The sequence below is a fragment of the Monodelphis domestica genome, chromosome 7 (genome assembly GCF_027887165.1).
Source record: "Monodelphis domestica isolate mMonDom1 chromosome 7, mMonDom1.pri, whole genome shotgun sequence".
In the NCBI taxonomy this organism is placed as follows: Eukaryota; Metazoa; Chordata; class Mammalia; order Didelphimorphia; family Didelphidae; genus Monodelphis; species Monodelphis domestica.
This window is the reverse complement of record NC_077233.1, coordinates 255,957,896-255,977,392: the sequence shown is the minus strand read 5'-3', so window position 1 is coordinate 255,977,392 and position 19,497 is coordinate 255,957,896. Positions and strand designations below refer to the sequence as shown.

General features: G+C 37.4%; 1 protein-coding gene across 2 annotated transcripts in view; it reads right to left on the bottom strand.

Moving 5' to 3' along the window:
* The window catches only part of HACD4 (3-hydroxyacyl-CoA dehydratase 4), a 38,117-nt gene extending 27,560 nt beyond the window's left edge, over positions 1-10,557 (bottom strand). Inside the window, exons 1-3 of one of the 2 annotated variants that reach the window (XM_007498069.3) lie at positions 10,424-10,557; positions 6,239-6,342; positions 3,193-3,320 (exon numbers count right to left, since the gene is read on the bottom strand). In XM_007498069.3, coding sequence (XP_007498131.1) covers positions 3,193-3,320; positions 6,239-6,335 — 225 coding nt within the window. In that variant the 5' untranslated portion in view covers positions 6,336-6,342; positions 10,424-10,557. The remainder of the gene's footprint in view (positions 1-3,192; positions 3,321-6,238; positions 6,343-10,423) is intronic. The other variant, XM_056806664.1, reaches the window with a different exon arrangement.
* Between the last annotated feature and the right edge of the window lie 8,940 nt (positions 10,558-19,497).

Genomic DNA, 19,497 nt, shown 5'->3' with positions numbered 1-19,497 from the left:
AATTTATATCTTCCACTATTTTACTCACTACAGTTTACAACTCCAACTCTTTTAACTGCCACAGTTTATGACATTCACCAATTTTAAATATTACATCACTTAATATAAGTGTTATAAGACTAAAAATTGCAAAGAAAATGTCAGCCCACATTAGTAGAGGGAGTTTCTTCATTCATAAGTTCCCTATACTAGTGAAATCACAGGTCCAGTCTCTAGTCTTTGTTCCTTTCCATTATTCAATTTCCTTCCTTCTCTGAGAGAATACCATCATTTGATTTCCTCTCTTCCTGTCCTTGTCAAAAAATGGGGCAATAATAATCATGTTGTGATACTTAGTCTGTCAGTGACATTGCTCAAATTCAGTTTATCTCTCTGGACTTTTCTGTAAAATAAGAAGTTTGGACTCTGTCTGGTTCCAGTTGTAAATTCCAATGCTAACATATCTCTTTAATATCTTTATTCTGCCCTGAAAGCCCATTACTTCACTCTCCTCTCCTCCTTTCCTTCCTTCCTTCCTTCCTTCCTTCCTTCCTTCCTTCCTTCCTTCCTTCCTTCCTTCCTTCCTTCCCTTACTTTCTGACTTAGAACCTATATTAAGTATTCAATCCAAAGCAGAAGAACAGTAAGGGCTAAACAACTGGGGTTAAGCAATGGGCAAGGGTCACACAACTAGGAAGTATCTGAGACCACATTTGAACCGAGGACTTCCCATATCCAAACCTGGCTCTCCATCTGTTAAGCCTCCTACCTACTCCTTCCTTGCCATTTCTTCTCCAGCTCATTTTGCAGATGACAAAATTGAGGCAAATGGTGTGAAGTGATTTGCCCAGGGCCACACACTGCTAATAAATATCTAAGGCCAGATCCAAACTCAGGAAGATGATCCTTCTTGACTCCAAGTCTGGCACTCTAGCCACTGTGCCACCTAACTGCCATCCCACCTTATAAAAAGAGTATTTTCCAGTCCTCCTCAATATTATCGCCTTCCCATTGATATTATCTCCAATTTAACTCCAGTATATTGTTTGTGTATAATTGTTTGCAGTTGCATTAGATTGTGAGCTCCTTGAGGATTGTGACTCTCTGCCTTTCTTTGCATCTCTAGCTCCAAAGCACAGTGTCTGGTATACAATATACTTTTAATAAATGTTTGTTGACTTGACTTAAAAAGGAATTGATTTCATTTAGCAGGGACTTAAAAGCAATGATTGAGTTCTTAACAATTGTATCATCAGAAGTTCATAATCTGAAATCACCCTAGACGATATAAAATACTTAGGAATCTATCTGCTGAGACAAACACAGGAACTATATGAACACAACTATAAAACACTTTCCACACAGTTAAAACTATATCTAAACAATTGGAAAAACATTGATTGCTCATGGGTGGGATGAGCTAACATAATAAAAATGACAATCCTACCCAAATTAATTTACTTATTTAGTGTCATACCCATTGAACTACCAAAAAACTTCCTAACTGAATTAGAAAAAAACATAACAAAGTTCATTTGGAAGAACAAAGGATCAAGGATATCCAGGAAAATCATGAAAAAAAATGCAAAGGAAGGAGGACTTGCAGCCCCAGATCTCAAACTATACTATAAAGCAGTGGTTATCAAAACAATTTGGTACTGGCTAAGAGACAGAAAGGAGGATCAGTGGAATAGACTTGGGGTAAATGATCTCAGCAAGACAGTTTATGACAAACCCAAAGATTCCAGCTTTGGGGACAAAAATCCATTATTTGATAAAAACTGCTGGGAAAATTGGAAGACAGTATGGGAGAGATTAGGTTTGGATCAACACCTCACACCCTACACCAAGATAAACTCAGAATGGGTGAATGACTTGAACACAAATAAGGAAACTATAAGTAAATTAGGTGAACACAGACTAGTATACATGTCAGACCTTCAGGAAGGGAAAGATTTTAAAACCAAGCAAGACTTAGAAAGGGTCACAAAATGTAAAATAAATAATTTTGACTACATCAAATTAAAAAGTTTTTGTACAAACAAAACCAATGTAACTAAAATCAGAAGGGTAGCAACAAATTGGGAAACTATCTTCATAAAAACCTCTGACAAAGGTTTAAATTAGTCAAATTTACAAAGAGCTAAATCACTTGTACAAAAAAATCAAGCCATTCTCCAATTGATAAATGGGCAAGGGACATGAACAGGCAGTTCTCAGCCAAAGAAATCAAAACTATTAATAAGCACATGAAAAAGTGCTCTACATCTCTTATAATCAGAGAGATGCAAATCAAAACAACTCTGAGGTATCACCTCACACCTAGCAGATTGGCTAACATGGAAAGTAATGAATGCTGGAGGGGATGTGGCAAAGTAGGGACACTAATTCATTGCTGGTGGAGTTGTGAACTGATCCAACCATTCTGGAGGGCAATTTGGAACTATGCCCAAAGGGCGATAAAAGACTGTCTGCCCTTTGATCCAGCCATAGCACTACTGGGCTTGTACTCCAAAGAGATAATGGACAAAAAGACTTGTACAAGAGTATTCATAGCTGCGCTCTTTGTGGTGGCCAAAAATTGGAAAATGAGGGGATGCCCTCCAATTGGGGAATGGCTGAACAAATTGTGGTATACGTTGGTGATGGAATACTATTATGCAAAAAGGAATAATAAAGTGGAGGAATTCCATGGAGACTGGAACAACCTCCAGGAAGTGATGCAGAGTGAAAGGAGCAGAACCAGCAAGACATTGTACACAGAGACTGATACATTGTGGTACAATCGAAGGTAATGGATTTCTCCATTAGTGGTAATGCAGTGTCCCTGAACAATCTGCAGAGATCTAAAAAACACTATCCACAAGCAGAAGATAAACTGTGGGAGTAAAAATACCGATGAAAAGCAACTGCTTGACTACAGGGGTGGAGGGGATATGACTGAGGAGAGACTCTAAATGAACACTCTAATGCAAATACCAACAACATGGAAATGGGTTCGAATCAAGAATACATGTGATACCCAGTGGAATCGTGCGTCGCCTATGGGAGAGGTGGTGGGGGGGAGGGGGAGGAAAGAAAAGAAAATGATCTTTGTCTCCAGTGAATAATGTTTGGAAATGACCAAAAAAAAATAATGTTAAAATAAAAAAGAAGTTCATAATCTGAAAGAGGTTTTCTTTTAAGTTCTTTAAAGATTTAATTGAAACATACCTGCAGAAACCTGGGCAGAAATCGATCGGATTCAATCCCCACGTATATGTGCAGAAGCTCCAATAGTGAAAGCGACTGACAAAGACGCATCACAAGTCCGATAGCATAGAACGTATCTACCATAGAATCTGTCCCCAGAATGAAAAATATAGTTACTAAAAATAATAGAAAAAACATAAAACATGATACTAAAACACAAATCTAGGAAACTTTGGGAAAGTATTTTGTCTGGCTATTTGTCAAGTAAGATTGATTCTACAATGTTTCATTGTTGAAGGAAGATATTCCTGAGCAATTAAATTACAAACTATATCAGATTTAAAACAAACAAACATGTAACAATAGGCAGGTAGGTGAGAGAATAGAGAGATGGGCCTATAGTCAGGAAGGCTAGAGTTCAAATCTTACCTCAGATACTTGTTAGCTATGTGACCCTGAGCAAATCACAACCTCTGGCTCAGTTTCCTCATAAGTAAAGTAGAGATAATAATAGCCCCTAATTCTCAAGGTTGTGATATTTGTAAAGTGTTTTGCAAACCTTAAAGTGTCATATAAATATTAACTATAATATTATTATAATTATTACCAATCATTATCATGAATATTATTATTGACTATTATTATTTTACAGGTATGGGAGATATGTCAGAATTAAAACTTTTCACATTCAAAATTATAAAGTAAGAATTCATGAAGAAAACAATGACTAAAGAATTTTGAATACTTAGCACTTAATATTTTTAATTTTTATATTTTGCAAACAACAATTCTCATTTCTTGAAGATGAACAAAACATTTCCCCCTTAAGAACTCATAAAGGGGCAGGATAAGTATGCTTATATACATTTTGCAGATGAGGAAACTGAGATTCAGAGATATCCCTTATTAGTCTAGGGTTCTTTTGCTGTCTTAGCAGAAATGTGCACTAGATAGATAGATAGATAGATAGATAGATAGATAGATAGATAGATAGATTAGATGGATGGATAGACAGACAGACAGACAGACAGACAGACAGACAGACAGACAGATAGATAGATAGATAGATAGATAGATAGACAGACAGATGGATAGAAAGATGGATAGATAGATAGATAGATAGATAGATAGATAGATAGATAGATAACTATACAACTCCAAGATTATCACTGGGTTCTGAGATATGCCAGCTTTGACCATGTAGAGCCCAATATGAAATGAAACTACTGTAGCCATTAAATTATCCATTTTTAAAGACCTGAAATTCTACCATTTACTTTTTTAGGAAAGTATGCTTTTCTGCTAACAACTAAAGTATGTTCAAGTAATTAGTCAATATAATTATAAATACATAAATAAAGAAATTGTAAAAGTCATTATAATAGATCACCCACAAGTAATTTATCATTTTTCCAGTGAGAGTTTGCCACCAAAGCCCAACATAAAGCCTTAATAGTGGGCAGCAAGTCTTTCAAAACTTGAGGGTGTCAAGGGTGCTGCTTCTGGTTGCTTGACATATTTATACATCATTTTAGAAAAAAAAAGTGAGATCTGAAAGATCTGGCTAATTAGTGATGTGTCTGAGTATATATAATTAATAATACTAAGTTAGAGGGGGCAGCTGGGTAGCTCAGTGGATTGAGAACCAGGCCTAGAGATGGGAAGTCCTAGGTTCAAATTTGACCTCAGACACTTCCCAGCTGTGTGACCCTGGGCAAGTCACTTGACCCCCATTGCCTAGCCCTTACCACTCTTCTGCCTTGGAGCCAATACACAGTATTGACTCCAAGACGGAAGGTAAGGGTTTAAAAAAAATTAAAAAAAAAATAATAAGTTAGAATTGAGTTCTCCAAAAAGAGATTGGAAGTCAGCCATAAATCCAAAATTATATATGTACATTATATATATTATATTATATTATATTATATTATATTATATTATATTATATTATATTATATTATATTATATTATATTATAGCTCTCATTTTAATTTAATTTCAAGGCCAAAAAGGGTGATAAGATATCGAGGGTAGCAGAAAGAATTTGAAAGGGGGAGAAGAGAGTTTTAGTCCTGACTGTACCATGGGTTATGAGGACAAATTGCTTAAACAATTTGAACATCAGTTTCTTCAGCTGTAAAATAGGGATACTATAACCTCTCATACTAAATGTTGTACTGGATTGGAGTCAGGAAATTTTGAGTTAAAATTCTACCTTAGTCACTTAGTTGTATGGCCCTGGACAAGTCACTTACCAGGCTTAGATTACTCATCTGCAAAATGGTGATAATAGCAGCACCTACCTTACAGAGCTTTTGTGAGGATCAACCAAGACAACACATATAAAGTATCTTATAAAACCTTGAAGTGTGATATAAATGCTAATTATTATTATTATCAAATGAGATGTAAAAAGCACTTTGTAAATGAATGTAAATGTGAGTCCTGATTATAAAAATCATAATTGCTCTGGGCAGAGGATTCCTCATCTGTACAATGAGGATTTAAATAACTATTCTTTTCTCCTCTTCCCCTGAGGGTTTGGGACTGAGTAATTTTGAGGGTTCCTTCCACTTTTGTCAGTAAGAGGGCTATTGGGCAGAAAGCCAGAGTTAATTTTAATAATTATGGATACCATTTATATAGAACCTCCTAAGCATCAGGCACTGTATTGATAATTATTTATAACCTGACTAGGAGGTAAGTGCTATTATTATCCTAATTTTGTAGCTGAGACAAATAGACATTAAATGACTTATCCAGGATCACATAGCTTAGTTGTATCTGATCCTGGTTTTGAATCACATCTTCCTGACTCCAGGTCCATCACTCTAGCCATTGCACCACCTTGCTGTCTTGATATTATGCTAGCAGATTCCACAATGAAGAGGAGACTCATGAAGGAAAAATAAAAAGTTTGACTTTTGAGGAAAAGTGTAGTAACTGACAATGTGGATAATTGTATAATAAGAGGAACTTAAAGATATAAAGCGAGGAACAGAAATGAAAAACATGGGATATGAGCATGTGAGAAGATAAACATTAAAAAAATAATCTAGAGATTTTACCTTTCCCAAATGAAAAAAATCTGACTGTCATATTTGTAAATATCCATGAGTGTCCACAGAACTGGATTAAATAATAGATGAAAAGGTAAGTGTTCATCTTATACCTGCAATCATAGAGACGTTTAGTTACAATTTTTGTTTAGATAAATGACCGAAAGATGGAATAAAAAAATAAGATTATGACCCTTTCAGATTTGAGTGGATCAGTTTGCACTTTGTAAAGGATCTAAAACTTTTGAGTAAAATCATCATCCAAAAGATGCTACCTTGTGTAGCTCATTTTCATGTGAAAAGACCACTAAAGCAGCTTAACAGCAGTTAGGAATAATGAGCTTGAGTCCTGGGCATGGATTGCCTCAGTCACCTTCCTGAAATTTGCATGGACAGCAGAAGAACTTTACAGTTTAAAAACTGAGTAATCTTGAACTCCAGACCAGGTTTGGTGATTTGTAGTTGGATCATCATTGCCTGGTTTTGCCCTAGTCTGTTCTGATGAAGATTAGGGAAACATGCAAAGAAATCATCATGAGTTAGATTGAGGTCTTTCCCTAAGAGACCCAGAAGAGTTGTTGAATGGAAATAGCTAAACCTAAAAGGCATTGTCTTAATGGGCATTCTTAGCTCTTTTGCTTCTTGCTTTGGAGATGACAGGTCTTAGAAGTAAGGTACCAAGCAAGCAGAAAGCTATCTTTTTTTTTTTTCCCCTGAAAGAACAAAGCAATGTTTCAGCCAAGGACTGTAGTTGAGACTAGAGGAGGAAGAGGTCCATTGATATCAATGGAAAGTCAGCCAAGTTTCTGGGAATGAGGTTACTTCCTTTTCTTTATGGGGTTCTAGAAAGTCTCTTTACTTTTATTTGTTTTAAATATTTATCATATCTATAAAAATGCAAACCACAGACTTAAACGAGTACGCTTGTACTAAAGAGAACAATTAAGGGGGAAATATCCTAAGAGAAGAGAAAGATAGAACTGATAAGTAGGTGTTTTTTTAGAGTGAAGACTGACTGGGGGCTTAGAGCTAAAAATACTTTTTTAAATGAGAAAATTACAGTTTCTTTGAAATAATTTTCACTTATATCATGATTTCTAGATGATGAAAAGAGAAACATTAAAACATAAAATGAGGATCTTGCTTTTTTCCAAATTAAAACAAAATTTCACTTATTAGTAAATATCCATGAGTAGTTATAGAACTAAATTATATAACAGATGAAATGATAGGTGTTTATTCCTCAGAAGCAGCCAGTAGCAGAGTGAAGAAAAGGCAAATAGGAGTTGTTAAAAAAAAACTGCTCAATTCCCAGCTGTATGACCCTGGGCAAGTCAGTTAACCCCCATTGCCTAACCCTTACCACTCTTCTGCCTTGGATCCAATACACAGTACTGACTCCAAGTCAGAAGATAAGGATTTTATAAAAACAAAAACAAACAAACAAACAAAAAACTCCTGCTCAACTCACCCTACAAATATTACAAAATAATTGTCCCAGAGGGATCATATTTGTTCTTGCCACAAGAGAAGGGCATTCATTTGAAAGATTGTCTTGAATCTATTTTTCACTTTGTTACGTCAAATTTTACCCCAATTTTTAAATGTAGTACTATTATGTTGTTGATGCTCTTGTTGTTAACCAAATTATTAATATTATTATTCTTTGTAATTCACATTCTTTATTCATTTCCATTTCCCCCCAAGGGGATTATGAGATTAATCTCTTTTAAACTATAATAAATCTCTTTAAGAGACCTATAGTAAGAGGCAGCTAGGTGGTTCAGTAGATTGAGAGCAAGGACTAGAGACAGTAGATTCTGGGTTCAAATCTGACTTCAGACACCTTGTAACTATGTGTCCCTGGACAAGTCATTTAATCCCCTGATCCCTAGCCTTTGTCACTCTTCTGCCTTGGAACAAATACAGGGTATTAATTCTAAGATGGAAGGTAAGGTTGTTTTGTTTTTTTTTAAGGTAGGCATAATATGGGAAAATGGAAAAGAGCAATGGATTTTGAGTAAGATGACCTCATTTTGAATCCTAATCCTGCTACATCCAAATTGTGTTCTATTGGACAAGTCATTTATGCTCTCTGAGCCTCAGTTTTTCATCTATACAATGTGGAGGTTAGACTACATGACCTCCAGGGTACCTTCTAGCTCTAACTATGATCCTATGTGGTTAATAGTAGTAGCAGGAGTAACAATTTTTAACTACCTGATAATAGCTAGCATTTGTTTAAACACAAATATTCTATGAACATTGCAACATGCATTTCATAATCCTTGGTAAATGTCTACTCTTGCAGTTCACTGAGAATTTAACAAAACAAAATATTTTCTAACATTGTTACAACTAAACAGAGAGGGACTTCAGATAAGTCATGCTATGAAGAGATGGCGAATAAAGACCTGCTGGAACCATTCCTAGACTGGTAAGTATTAAGTTACATAAATAACTGACTGGTTTATAGCTATGATATAAGGACATGAAAGAAAATGCATACAAACATCATCAGACACAGTTGAATATTCTTAGATTTGTTGGACTACTTCTTTTCCTCTTTAAAAAGTGGTTTGTTTGTTTTTTAAACAAGGAATTGGAGAGTGAAGGAATGAATATATTCAGAAATAGATGTAATGTGAAAATCAAAAGCATCAATAATAATAATTTTTAAAAAGGAAAAATTGAATAGAGTACCCAGATCTGCTCTTTGCTACTTGTGTGACCTTAGGTAAGTCACTGAATCTTTTCTAATCTATATGATAGGGTGATTCTAGATTAATTTCAAGGTTCCTTCCAGTTCTGAATCAATGATCCTCTGAACTATTGATAACATGTGGAAATAAAAAGGAGTAGTGATTAAGCATATGTTCACATTCTGCAAAACACAATAATCAATATACCTGATGTGTATACTTTTATATACAAAAGAATATACATATATGCTTTCCCCTAGTGTGTGCATATTCTCACACATAAATGGATTTAGAATTTTTAAATACATTTTTAAGTGTATTTAGTCTTCAGCACCAGTGGAAGGAGTTTTGCTAAGACTGATGTTAAAACATTTTTTCATTTACTAGTCATATATAAACAGAAAGATAGCTCAGAAATCTTTCCCTCCTTCCCTGAAAAAAACTCTAAAACAAAGCACAACTTAGAACTCAAGGTGTTTTATAGAGAGACAGCACAGTACAGTGATAACTACCTCAATATGACTCACACCTCTGCCTCTTACTACTTGTATGACTTTGGACATTATATTATCCCATTATCCCTCTCTAGAAATCAGTTTCCTCCTGTGTAAAATGGGGGAGTTGGCCTAAATGGCTTCCCTGGCCCCTTCCAGCTCTAACTCTATGGATCCTATGAGAAATATGGGTATTGGAGAATAGGCTATGGGGTAGAAAAAATTAAGATATTTCACATGACTGGAAGTTAAAAGCCATAGTAGTTTTAGGTTGATAGTAAAAACTGTGAGCTGTTTCTTTGGACAACCCAACCAGGACTTTCTCCAGCTAGGTAAAAACAAGGGCTCTTTGGGAAACCTAGTCTCAGATCAGAGATCTGGATAACCAGGGGCTTGCTTGCCCCAAACCTTCTCCAGATCCCCAACAGAAGACACAAAGACAAAGCCTAAAGACCATTCTTTCTGAATATTTGCACACTTTCTGCTCAGATCCAGCAAAGGTTTATTTTGCCAGAAGCTTCAACTCTTCCTCAACCTCCTACCCCCAACTCCAGGACCACCACTTCCTCTAGCTTTCTTGGCATGAAATCCCAGAAAAGCTGGAGAAAGCCCAACCTAGAAGATAATGAGAGATGGCAGCTTGGCAAAGGGTATGGATGATAGGTTTTGGAACTGTCAGGAGGTAGGAAACATCTTGGCAGCTTAGCCTGATCCAAGATGCCAGTTAAAAGTCTGTGCTCTACGCCTGTTTTTGTCTGCTTCAACTCACCCATAGCTTTCCTTCCGTTCTCTCATCATGCCCCTTCTTTCCAAGCTATATTGCTCATGAGAAAGCTATCAATAATTTGGGGACTCCACAGAAGTGGCGGACATAGCCGAGCTCCTCCCCACCCCGCCCTACTCTGCCCTGTCCAGCCTTGCCCAGCCTTGCTTTGCCCTCTCTTCTCCTCCCCTTCTTTCCGGATCTCCCCCCTCCTCCCCATCCACCAAAGCCAGACCTGTGGTGCCCAGCACCAGGGATCTCAGCGCCCTGCACCCCGGATCTCTACGGCAGCTCGGGGTTGAGCTGTCACTGCCTCGGGCTCTCTTTTGCTTTCCTCTGGGGAGAAGAGGAGTCTAGGGCAGGGGAAGAGGTGGAGCGTCTGGGGTTTCTACTCCGTGACCCCGCCCCTGCCCTTGGGTGCCCAGCCTTTCCCCCTTTTCCCAGTTTCCTTAGTTCCAGCCTCGCAGCGAATCCTCGACCCAACTTAGGGCTGCCTTCAGCCTCTCTACCTCCCCCTCCTCTACGCCCTTAAGGAAGGGCCTTTTCATTTTCATTCAGCTACATCAGTCACTCCCCACCAGTTGGACTTTTAGTCCAGGTTTAGTAGAGGCGCATTAATTCTCTGTTTCCACTCACTCTTCAGAAAAGGGAAGTTGGCTTTTTAGTGTCTAAAATTTTTAAGAAACCATCTGAAAAATAAGGGATTAGAATTGATGACTGCAAGCTTCCCTCCAGGATTATGATCCCATCATTCCATGTATGGACAGACTCCCTAGATTCGGTTGTGCAATGACCCCAAATCCCAAATCCCTTGTTGCTGGGAGTGGTGCTGTTCTGTTTATTTTCTTTGAGGAACTCAGTGTATAAGGGAGTGGTAGAGAATAGGTCCCAGAGACAGAGCAGCTCTTTTAAGGGCTGGAAAGCCACTTGCCGGTTCTGACATGGGACATTCCATCTCTCTCTCTCTCTCTCTCTCTCTCTCTCTCTCTCTCTCTCTCTCTCTCTCTCTCTCTCTCTCTCTCAGCCCTCTCTCTCTCTCTTTGTCTCTGTCTCTCTGTCTCTGTCTCTGTCTCTCTCTCTGTCTCTCTCCTCAACAGTAATAAGGAAAGCTCAGAAGAGGAGAGAGTTGGGGGGAAATGCAAGTTCCTTTTTGGACATGTTGAGCTTGCTTTATGGGAGATGCTGTGCCTGATAGGAAGCTGCTAATATAAACCTGGGGAACAGGGGTCTAGTTAGGGCTAGATAAATTAATCTGAGAGGCATCTGTATATAAATGATCATTGAATCCTTTAGAGCTGAGCAGATTCCCTAAGGAAAACAATATAGAGGACTTTTCCTGGATCAGATAGCACCTGGAAATGCTATTTCCTACTTCCTTAGCACATAGTAGGTGCTTAATAAATGCTTGTTCCCCTTCCCTTTCCTTTTTTGACATCTTGAGGCTGTACTTTTGCCTGCTTTTTGCTTGGAGTATGTCCTTCTTATAGGACATGATTTATTGCTTGGACATGGAGGGAGGATCTTGAAAAATCTAGTTACCTGTCTCCCTCAATGAACTTCTCCTGAGTCACAGAAAACCTATCTGGACTTATTCCTCAATGATAAGCTTATTCCCACTCATGGTTCTGAACCCTTAGACCACTGGCTGTTGTCGTATAGTAAAAACTATTCTCCATTCCCCCACTATATATTTTTTCCATACTCACATTCTCTTCAACTCTAATCCTGCAATGTTTCACTTTAGTTCTACTCATCCCTTTCACTCTGGAAAGCCAGCTCCATATAAAGTTGCTTTCATCTTAAACCTTCTCCTTTCTCACATCATCTTCTGGTTTTCACTGAGTTTACTCATTTCCACCTTCCTCCCCATTCCTCTTTGTAGTAAGAGTTGGAATGATCATTGTTCACAGTTATCACTTATTCACTCTCTGCCATCCTAACTCAATAACTTCTATTCCTTTGAGGTTCATTCAATTCATATTTATCATCTAGTCAAGGTCCTGGAAGCTGTTATCTACCTGGCCACCAGGGCATGTTCCTGACTCCCTCAATGAGCTCAGTGCCTGGCTCATCATCTCTGACTCAATCCTAAATCCTGCCCTCATGCCAGGGGACTTTAGCATGCACTTTGATACTCTCTCAAACAGCCTAACTAACCAGTTCCTCAGTTTGTGAATTTCTCATGACATATTCCTCTCCTCTCCTTCAACTTCTCACAGAAATGGTCTGTCCTTTGATCTTGCCTTTTACTTTCAGTTCCTCCAGCTTAGACCTTTCTCAGGCCATCACTGGTTATACTCCCCTTCCTGCTCTATCTCCATGCCATGGCAAGCAGCTCAACTCTACACTGGCCTCTATATTGTAACCCCTTAGCCTCTTTCCCTATTGCCAAGCTCCAAATTTGGATTACTGCCAACATCTGCTGCTTTCATTACTATTCATGTTTAACCAGAAGGTGCTACAGAAAATCATGAAACCATATAGACAGACTACGCTTCAGATTTATGTTGTATAAACTTAACTGGGTCCTCATTGCAGCAAAGGAACTTACTACACCTCTTTAATCAATGTACTTATTCCACTCACCACAGCAATTATTTCTAATCTTTTCATTCTTCCTCAAGTCTTCTATGGCACAACCTTCACTCACCCTCCTAGATGAGAACCTTGCTTCATATTGAAAAGAATTGAAGCTATTTGCTGAGAGCTCCCTTTTTCCTATTTATCTTCATCTCATATCAACCAGATGCCTTCTTCATCCATTTTACATGAAGAGTTGGCCTTTCTCCTTGCCAAAACTTCTATATGTACAAATGATCCTATACCATTTTCCTCCAACTTTCCCACTCTCACTATCTAAAAGTTCTCTCTATTGGCCACTTATTCACTGTCTAAAAAAAAGTCCATGTCTTCCCCAGCCTCAAAACACGTTCACTTGATATGTATACCTTGCCTAGATATTATCCTAAACTCTCCTCTCTTATATGGTTAACCTCCTTGAGAAGGCTGTCTGTGCAGGTGCCTCTTACTTCCTTTTTTCATTCTCTTCTTAACTCTGTTAGTCAATTGAAACTGCATTCTTCAAAGTTACCAATGATCCAACAAGGTGTAAATATGTCTTGCATGATAACACATGTATAACCCAGATCAAATTGCTTACCATCTCTGGGAAAGGGCAGGGAAAGAAAGGAGGGAGACAATTTGGATCGTATAACTTCAGAAAACTTATGTGGAAAATTGTTATTACAAGTACGTGGTAAAATAGAATATCTTTACAAAGTTACCAATGATCTCATAATGGTCAGATCTACTGGCCCTTCCTCAATCCTCATCCTCCTTGATTTCTCTTGTGCCTTTGATACTGTTGATTGCCTAGGCTCTCTTTTCTTCTCCCTATCTACTATTTTGCTGGTGTTTTCATTAGCTCCCTGGTAAATATTTATACCTAAACTATTTCCTGACCCCCCAGTCTTGCATCTCAAGCTGCCTACTGGATACCTTGAACTGGATATTCATACACATCTTAAAATCAACAGGTCCAAAACAGAACTTATTATCTTTCTCCCAAAACCCTCCTCTTTTCTCAACTGGGGGTGCAGGAAGACTGCAGGAAAATTTGTGGTCTTGGGTATCTATATACAAATGTACAAAATATGAATACTAAACACAGTGAGTTGCATCTCCTAATGGAAAGAAGCAAATTTGACCATATAGGTATCACTGACACTTGGCTGGTTGGTCTCTTTCATGAACAAACACATATTAAGTACTCCTGGATGTGTTCACCCCAGAATTTGGGAGCATGTGTTTTTCTCTCAAGGCAGAAATAAAGGATGTCTCCCTTTCCAAAATTTCTGCAACATTTCCTCTCCTCACAAAGTCACATAGGGTCACGTTGTGTTATCATTCTTTCCACCAATTAACAAAGACTTATGCAAAATATTTCAGGTTTGAAACCTGAATTACATCAGAAACAAAAAACCCTCTATTAGGTTATTACCTTAGCTTTCCACTTGTATCAACACTGTTTTGAGGTCTAGCATTCATGATACTACTTTTATGAGAATGGTATTTTGCATTTAGCAGTCATTCTTTGTCCCCTGCCTTGATTTCCATATTTTGTATTGGGCTTTTACAAATTTAAATTGTATTTAGTTTCCTGTATAGCCCCAGAAGGGTTATTAGGCAAGTCTCTCTTTTCCTCCTCATTGCAATTATTTGCAATTATATCCATACGAGCAGAAGAGATCACCAAGTGATGTAGTATAGAAGGATATGAGAAGGCCCAGGTCAGAACATTGAGGGCCACCTAGGATTAGAGGGTATAATTTAGAGGAGGGTCCAACAAAGGAGAGAGAAAAAGAGTGATCAGATAGGTAGGAGAGAATATCAAAGAAGACAGAGAGAGTGAGGAGGGTGATCATCAGTGTCAACAATTACAGTATTCCCTAGCACCATTCATGGCTCAGCTCATGTCACTTCATCCAAGAAGGCTTTGATAATCTTTCCAATTGTTAGTATTCCATTGCACCCCACCCCCAAATTATTTTGCTTTTACTTTGTATATATTTTGAATTTATATCTCTAATATTGTTTGGTATTTGGCTACCTATGTTGTTTCCTCACATTATAAAATATAGTAAACTTCATTTTTGATTTGGTATTGTGAACTTTAGATTACTCCACCCTACTTAGTCTAAAAAAATCAGGAATGTTTACACCCATACTTAAGGATTAAGTATTTAGGAGGATGGCCTATGACAGACATGTGCTAGCAAATGACAAATCAGAAACAACTGACAGACCCCTGGGCTGTCCTAAGTCAAGCTTAAGCTACCATTGGTACATGTGAGACACAGGAAAGTGATATATTTCACATCTCTTCCTCTCTCTGGTCTCTCTTCGGTGGCGGAGAGGTATCTGGCTGGCAGCTTGCTGAGCATTTAGGCATCTTGGCATGGTGGCAGTTATTGTCCAGTTTGGTTGTGAGTTTTCCTTGATACTATACTGGGAGAAGCTGAGTAGCCTAGTTCAGGTGACATCTTAACTGAGCTCTCTTGGTGTTTAGGCTTATTCTTTTCTCCTTTACCTTCCAAACATTATCCTTTTAGAGAGCCTCTAATCTTCTTCAGAGACCTCATTGTGGAGGTCTTTGAACTTCCCTTGGCACAGGCCAGGTGGGATAAATCCTATACCCTCCTTCTCTCTCTTCTCCTTAATTCCTTTCCTCTATATTAATTAAAATCACCATAAATTTCCAGCTGATTTGGGTATTTTATTTGGGATTTCCTCTGGCGACCACAATTAATTTAGATTTAAGTCACAACCCTAAAATTACCCTTACAGTCTCCTCTGGCAAAGTCCCTGGCACATAGATATTTAATACATGCTGATTAAATTGAACTAAACTGAATTGTATATTGCTATCTGAGACTATGTATTTCACTACAGGCTCTGTTCTTGGAGTCTGTCTTCTTTGAACTTCTGGTGACTCTACTGTTTTATTCCTCCTATATTGTATTTATGTTCTATGATGTCTGACTTGATGTTAAATACATTAGTAGTTTTCTCCTTCACCCTTTCTTTTTAGTTTAAAGCTCCTTTGGTTAGATTTGTAAGATGCTGGACAAGTATATAACTATTAACCTTTGTCAGGTGCTTGCCATTGCATTTTTTAAAGCTCAGATCAAAATGTCAAAATTCTTTTATCTATATACATCTTTAATTGACTGCTTTCCAAATCTGTTTCTCTTTTCAAAAGCTTTTGTGTTCAATGATGAAAATACCACCTGTGCCACTATCATTTTTACTTTTTTACTCAACACTTGATAATTTTTAGCAAGGCTTTCTTGATTCCCCCAGAAGTATTTTTGGACCAATATGAACCCTTAGATATTACTAGAAGTCACCTGTTTACAAATTCTAAGACAGAGTGGTCACTTCTCCCAATGGTTTGTATAATTTTCACATCAGCAGCCAGTTCCTCTTTGTTGATAAGAATTAGATCTGTACTAGAATTTCCCATGGTTGGTTTCTCAACCTTTTGAAGGATGAAATTACCATTAAAACAAGTCAAGAAATAATGAACTTTTCTGGTTTAGACAGAAAGGGAGCTCTGAAAGATGTTCAGATAATTGATACCCCTCATAATAACTATGTTCTTAATCCTATTTTCTCATTCTTTCCTTTCTACTTTATGTCAACAATTTTTCCCTCTCTTTATCTCAAACTGTCCTTCTTTATTGTCTCTTGGTAAATAACCATAAGGCCTCTCTTACAAAAATGGCAATGCCAATGACCACTCTGAAAACAAATCTCTGAAAGCATGGTCCATACCAGGCTGTTGGTGGTGAGGGAACATCAAAGCAAGGAAATGCCAAGAAAGCTGATTCATAGATATTTTGAGTACCTTGAGACCTTGGAGGATTATGTGAAAGTGTGGTGGGAACCCTGAAATGGTGGTGAATTGGTTTCTGGTGATGTCACTGATTGGATAAGGTTAATATGAGGTAACTTTTTTGAAGAATCAAGGAAATACATGAGGTGGCATAGGATTGCCTTAAATCACCTTAAAATCATTTTAATGATCATCTTAATATGGAGAGGAACAAAGATACTGGTACTTTTTGATGAAGACATGAATGTTCTGGTAACCATAAGAAAGCAAGATACTTTTTTTAGAGACTGGTTCTTCTTATCTCATCTGGGATAACTTTGATGGTCCCTTACAAGCCTGATTCCACTGCTGATTGGCCCAGAAGCTTTGACTTGCTTTATTCTTACACTGACTGATTTGCCCCAGCCTGGTGGCACTTTAGTCCCCAAAGCCAATAATATTGGTACCAAATTTAGTGCAATCAGCTTCAGTGTAGCTCAGAATTCTCAAACTTACGATAACCACCAACTTCAGACTCTCCAATACAAGGAGCTATAGGAATGAAGATAAAACACTTTGGAACTACACCTAGTTATCATACATCAGAACAAATCAGAAATACCAATATTTAACTACTAGTAGTGCTTTAGTACAAATGGCTTTCACCACTAAAGTGGGCCAACCATGAATACAAATGAAATGGACTGAATGCTTTATACATTACATACAGTATATAATTTTATACTTAATTCCAATTAATATTGGAAATAGTTTCCCAGCTGACTTCATCCTGAAGCAAGACTTCATGCTGCTTTGTTTTATGGGAGAAATTAGAAACTGCAATTGTTTTATAATATTTTGATGGATTTCAAGTAACAACATAGAAATCCTCCAACCACTTGCTAAATTTTCATTATAAAATTATTTATTCTCTTTTCTTTGTCTCCTGCCCTTGAAAATGGAATGGTTTCTTATTTTGGTACTAAATCTTGCCATTTACATTCTACATACTCTTCTCACTTGACCTATTCTCCTCTGTCTGTACCCCCTCCTTCTACTATGAAGTGCTTTGCTTTTCTATCCTAAGGTTCCACAGAATGCCCCTGATTGCTTGTGTACTCTAAACAGACCTGAAAGGTTATAAAAATTAAATCTTTACTCCAATATCTGAAATTGTTATTAGCTCTAACAGATTCTTTAGCATACTAATACATCTGTTTTGCTTTTAGTTTGGCCTCTTATCGGATATTATTGGCTTTGGGGACTAAAGTGCCACCAGGCTGGGGCAAATCAGTCAGTGTAAGAATAAAGCAAGTCAAAGCTTCTGGGCCAATCAGCAGAGGAATCAGGCTTGTAAGGGACCATCAAAGTTATCCCAGATGAGATAAGAAGAACCAGTCTCTAAAAAAAGTATCTTGCTTTCTTATGGTTACCAGAATGTTGACAGGGATACCTCATCCAAGAGGTCAAGAAAATTCCCTGACAGTTTCAACAGTGCCCCCAGCTCCAAGTCAGAGATAGACATTACTGACCTCTGCAAGACAATCATAAAAATAACTATGTCCTTTGGTCTATTTTTTAATGAAATAAACATAAATAAAATATAAAAAAAACATAAATAAAAATAAAAATTTGGGAATTACTGAGATCTGAAGAGAGAAAAGTTGAAGAATCTCAGGGACTAAAATTAATCTGAGCTCCAATTCTAATAGATTTTGAAAAGGAAATGGGTATACTTAGACTGGAATTTTTTAAAGCCTTTATGGGAGGGAGTTTAATCACATGTATACAACTGGTAGACTAATTACATAAAATTATAGAAAAAACAGAAAATTTAAAGATGACCTGCTATAATGACCATAAATGAACACATTATCTCACTGTGTTTGACAGAAAATGTCAAAGCATTTCAGGACTACCACACAGTGGATGTAAGAGCCATAGAAGGAGCTATCCAGGTGTAACGATTTAGGAATACCTCGAAGTACAGGTATCAAATGTGATCATATCAGAAGCGACTTGAGAAGGCTATTAAAATTGTGCAAAGTAGGGTTGGAACATTACTTCAATGTCTAGCTAGAATGGCAAGTAGAAAATTTGAATGCAATATTGCCCAATTAAAGGGAACAAAAAGAGAGATGTGCAGAGAAATAGGATCAGGGAAGAGGGAGGCATATTTAAAATTCTTAATTTTTTAAATAAACAATTGAAAGTAAAAGTTAAAAAAAAATTAAGGTGATGCAAGGAATCAAAGCAGTCTCCCAAGCTGTGCATCAGGATGCCAGAAGTCTGGGGGCAGATTAAGTTAATACCCTGACCTTTCCCACCACAATATCAGCCTCTGTTAATTATAAACCCGTGGAATAGATATAGAAGCAGTTTGAGTTATTTTTCCCCAGATGGACAATACCAAAAATAACCATAGTTAGCATTTTAAGTTTTGCAAAGCACTTTACATATATTGTCTCATTTAGTCTTCACTACAAACCTGGGCTGTATAGGTGCCATTTTGTAAATGAGGAATCTGAGCCTGAGCAAGGTTAAGTGACTTTACCCAGAGTCACACAAACTTGGCATTCAGGTGCAAGTGCTTTGAGCAAAGAATGCAGGACTGCACTGCCTCAAACAAGGAGCTTCCAAGGTACCCATGGAAACTCCTTAAGGGCTACTTTTACTGAACTATCATTGAGAATGTATTTAGGCAAATAATTGCTTCTCACTCTTAGGCTCCAAGTGATCCATTGTAACAGATGTGGAAACCCCTCTGAGGACAAGTGAAAAGAACAGAAATAATTCAACATCAATCAAAAACTTTACTATTGAGTTTTAAGATGTAAAGAAATCAGAAGAGAGGAAGGTAGAAAATTCCTGGTCTCTTTCAAGCAAGACACATCAAGCACAAAGATATCAAGGAGAAAATCTATAGTTAACTA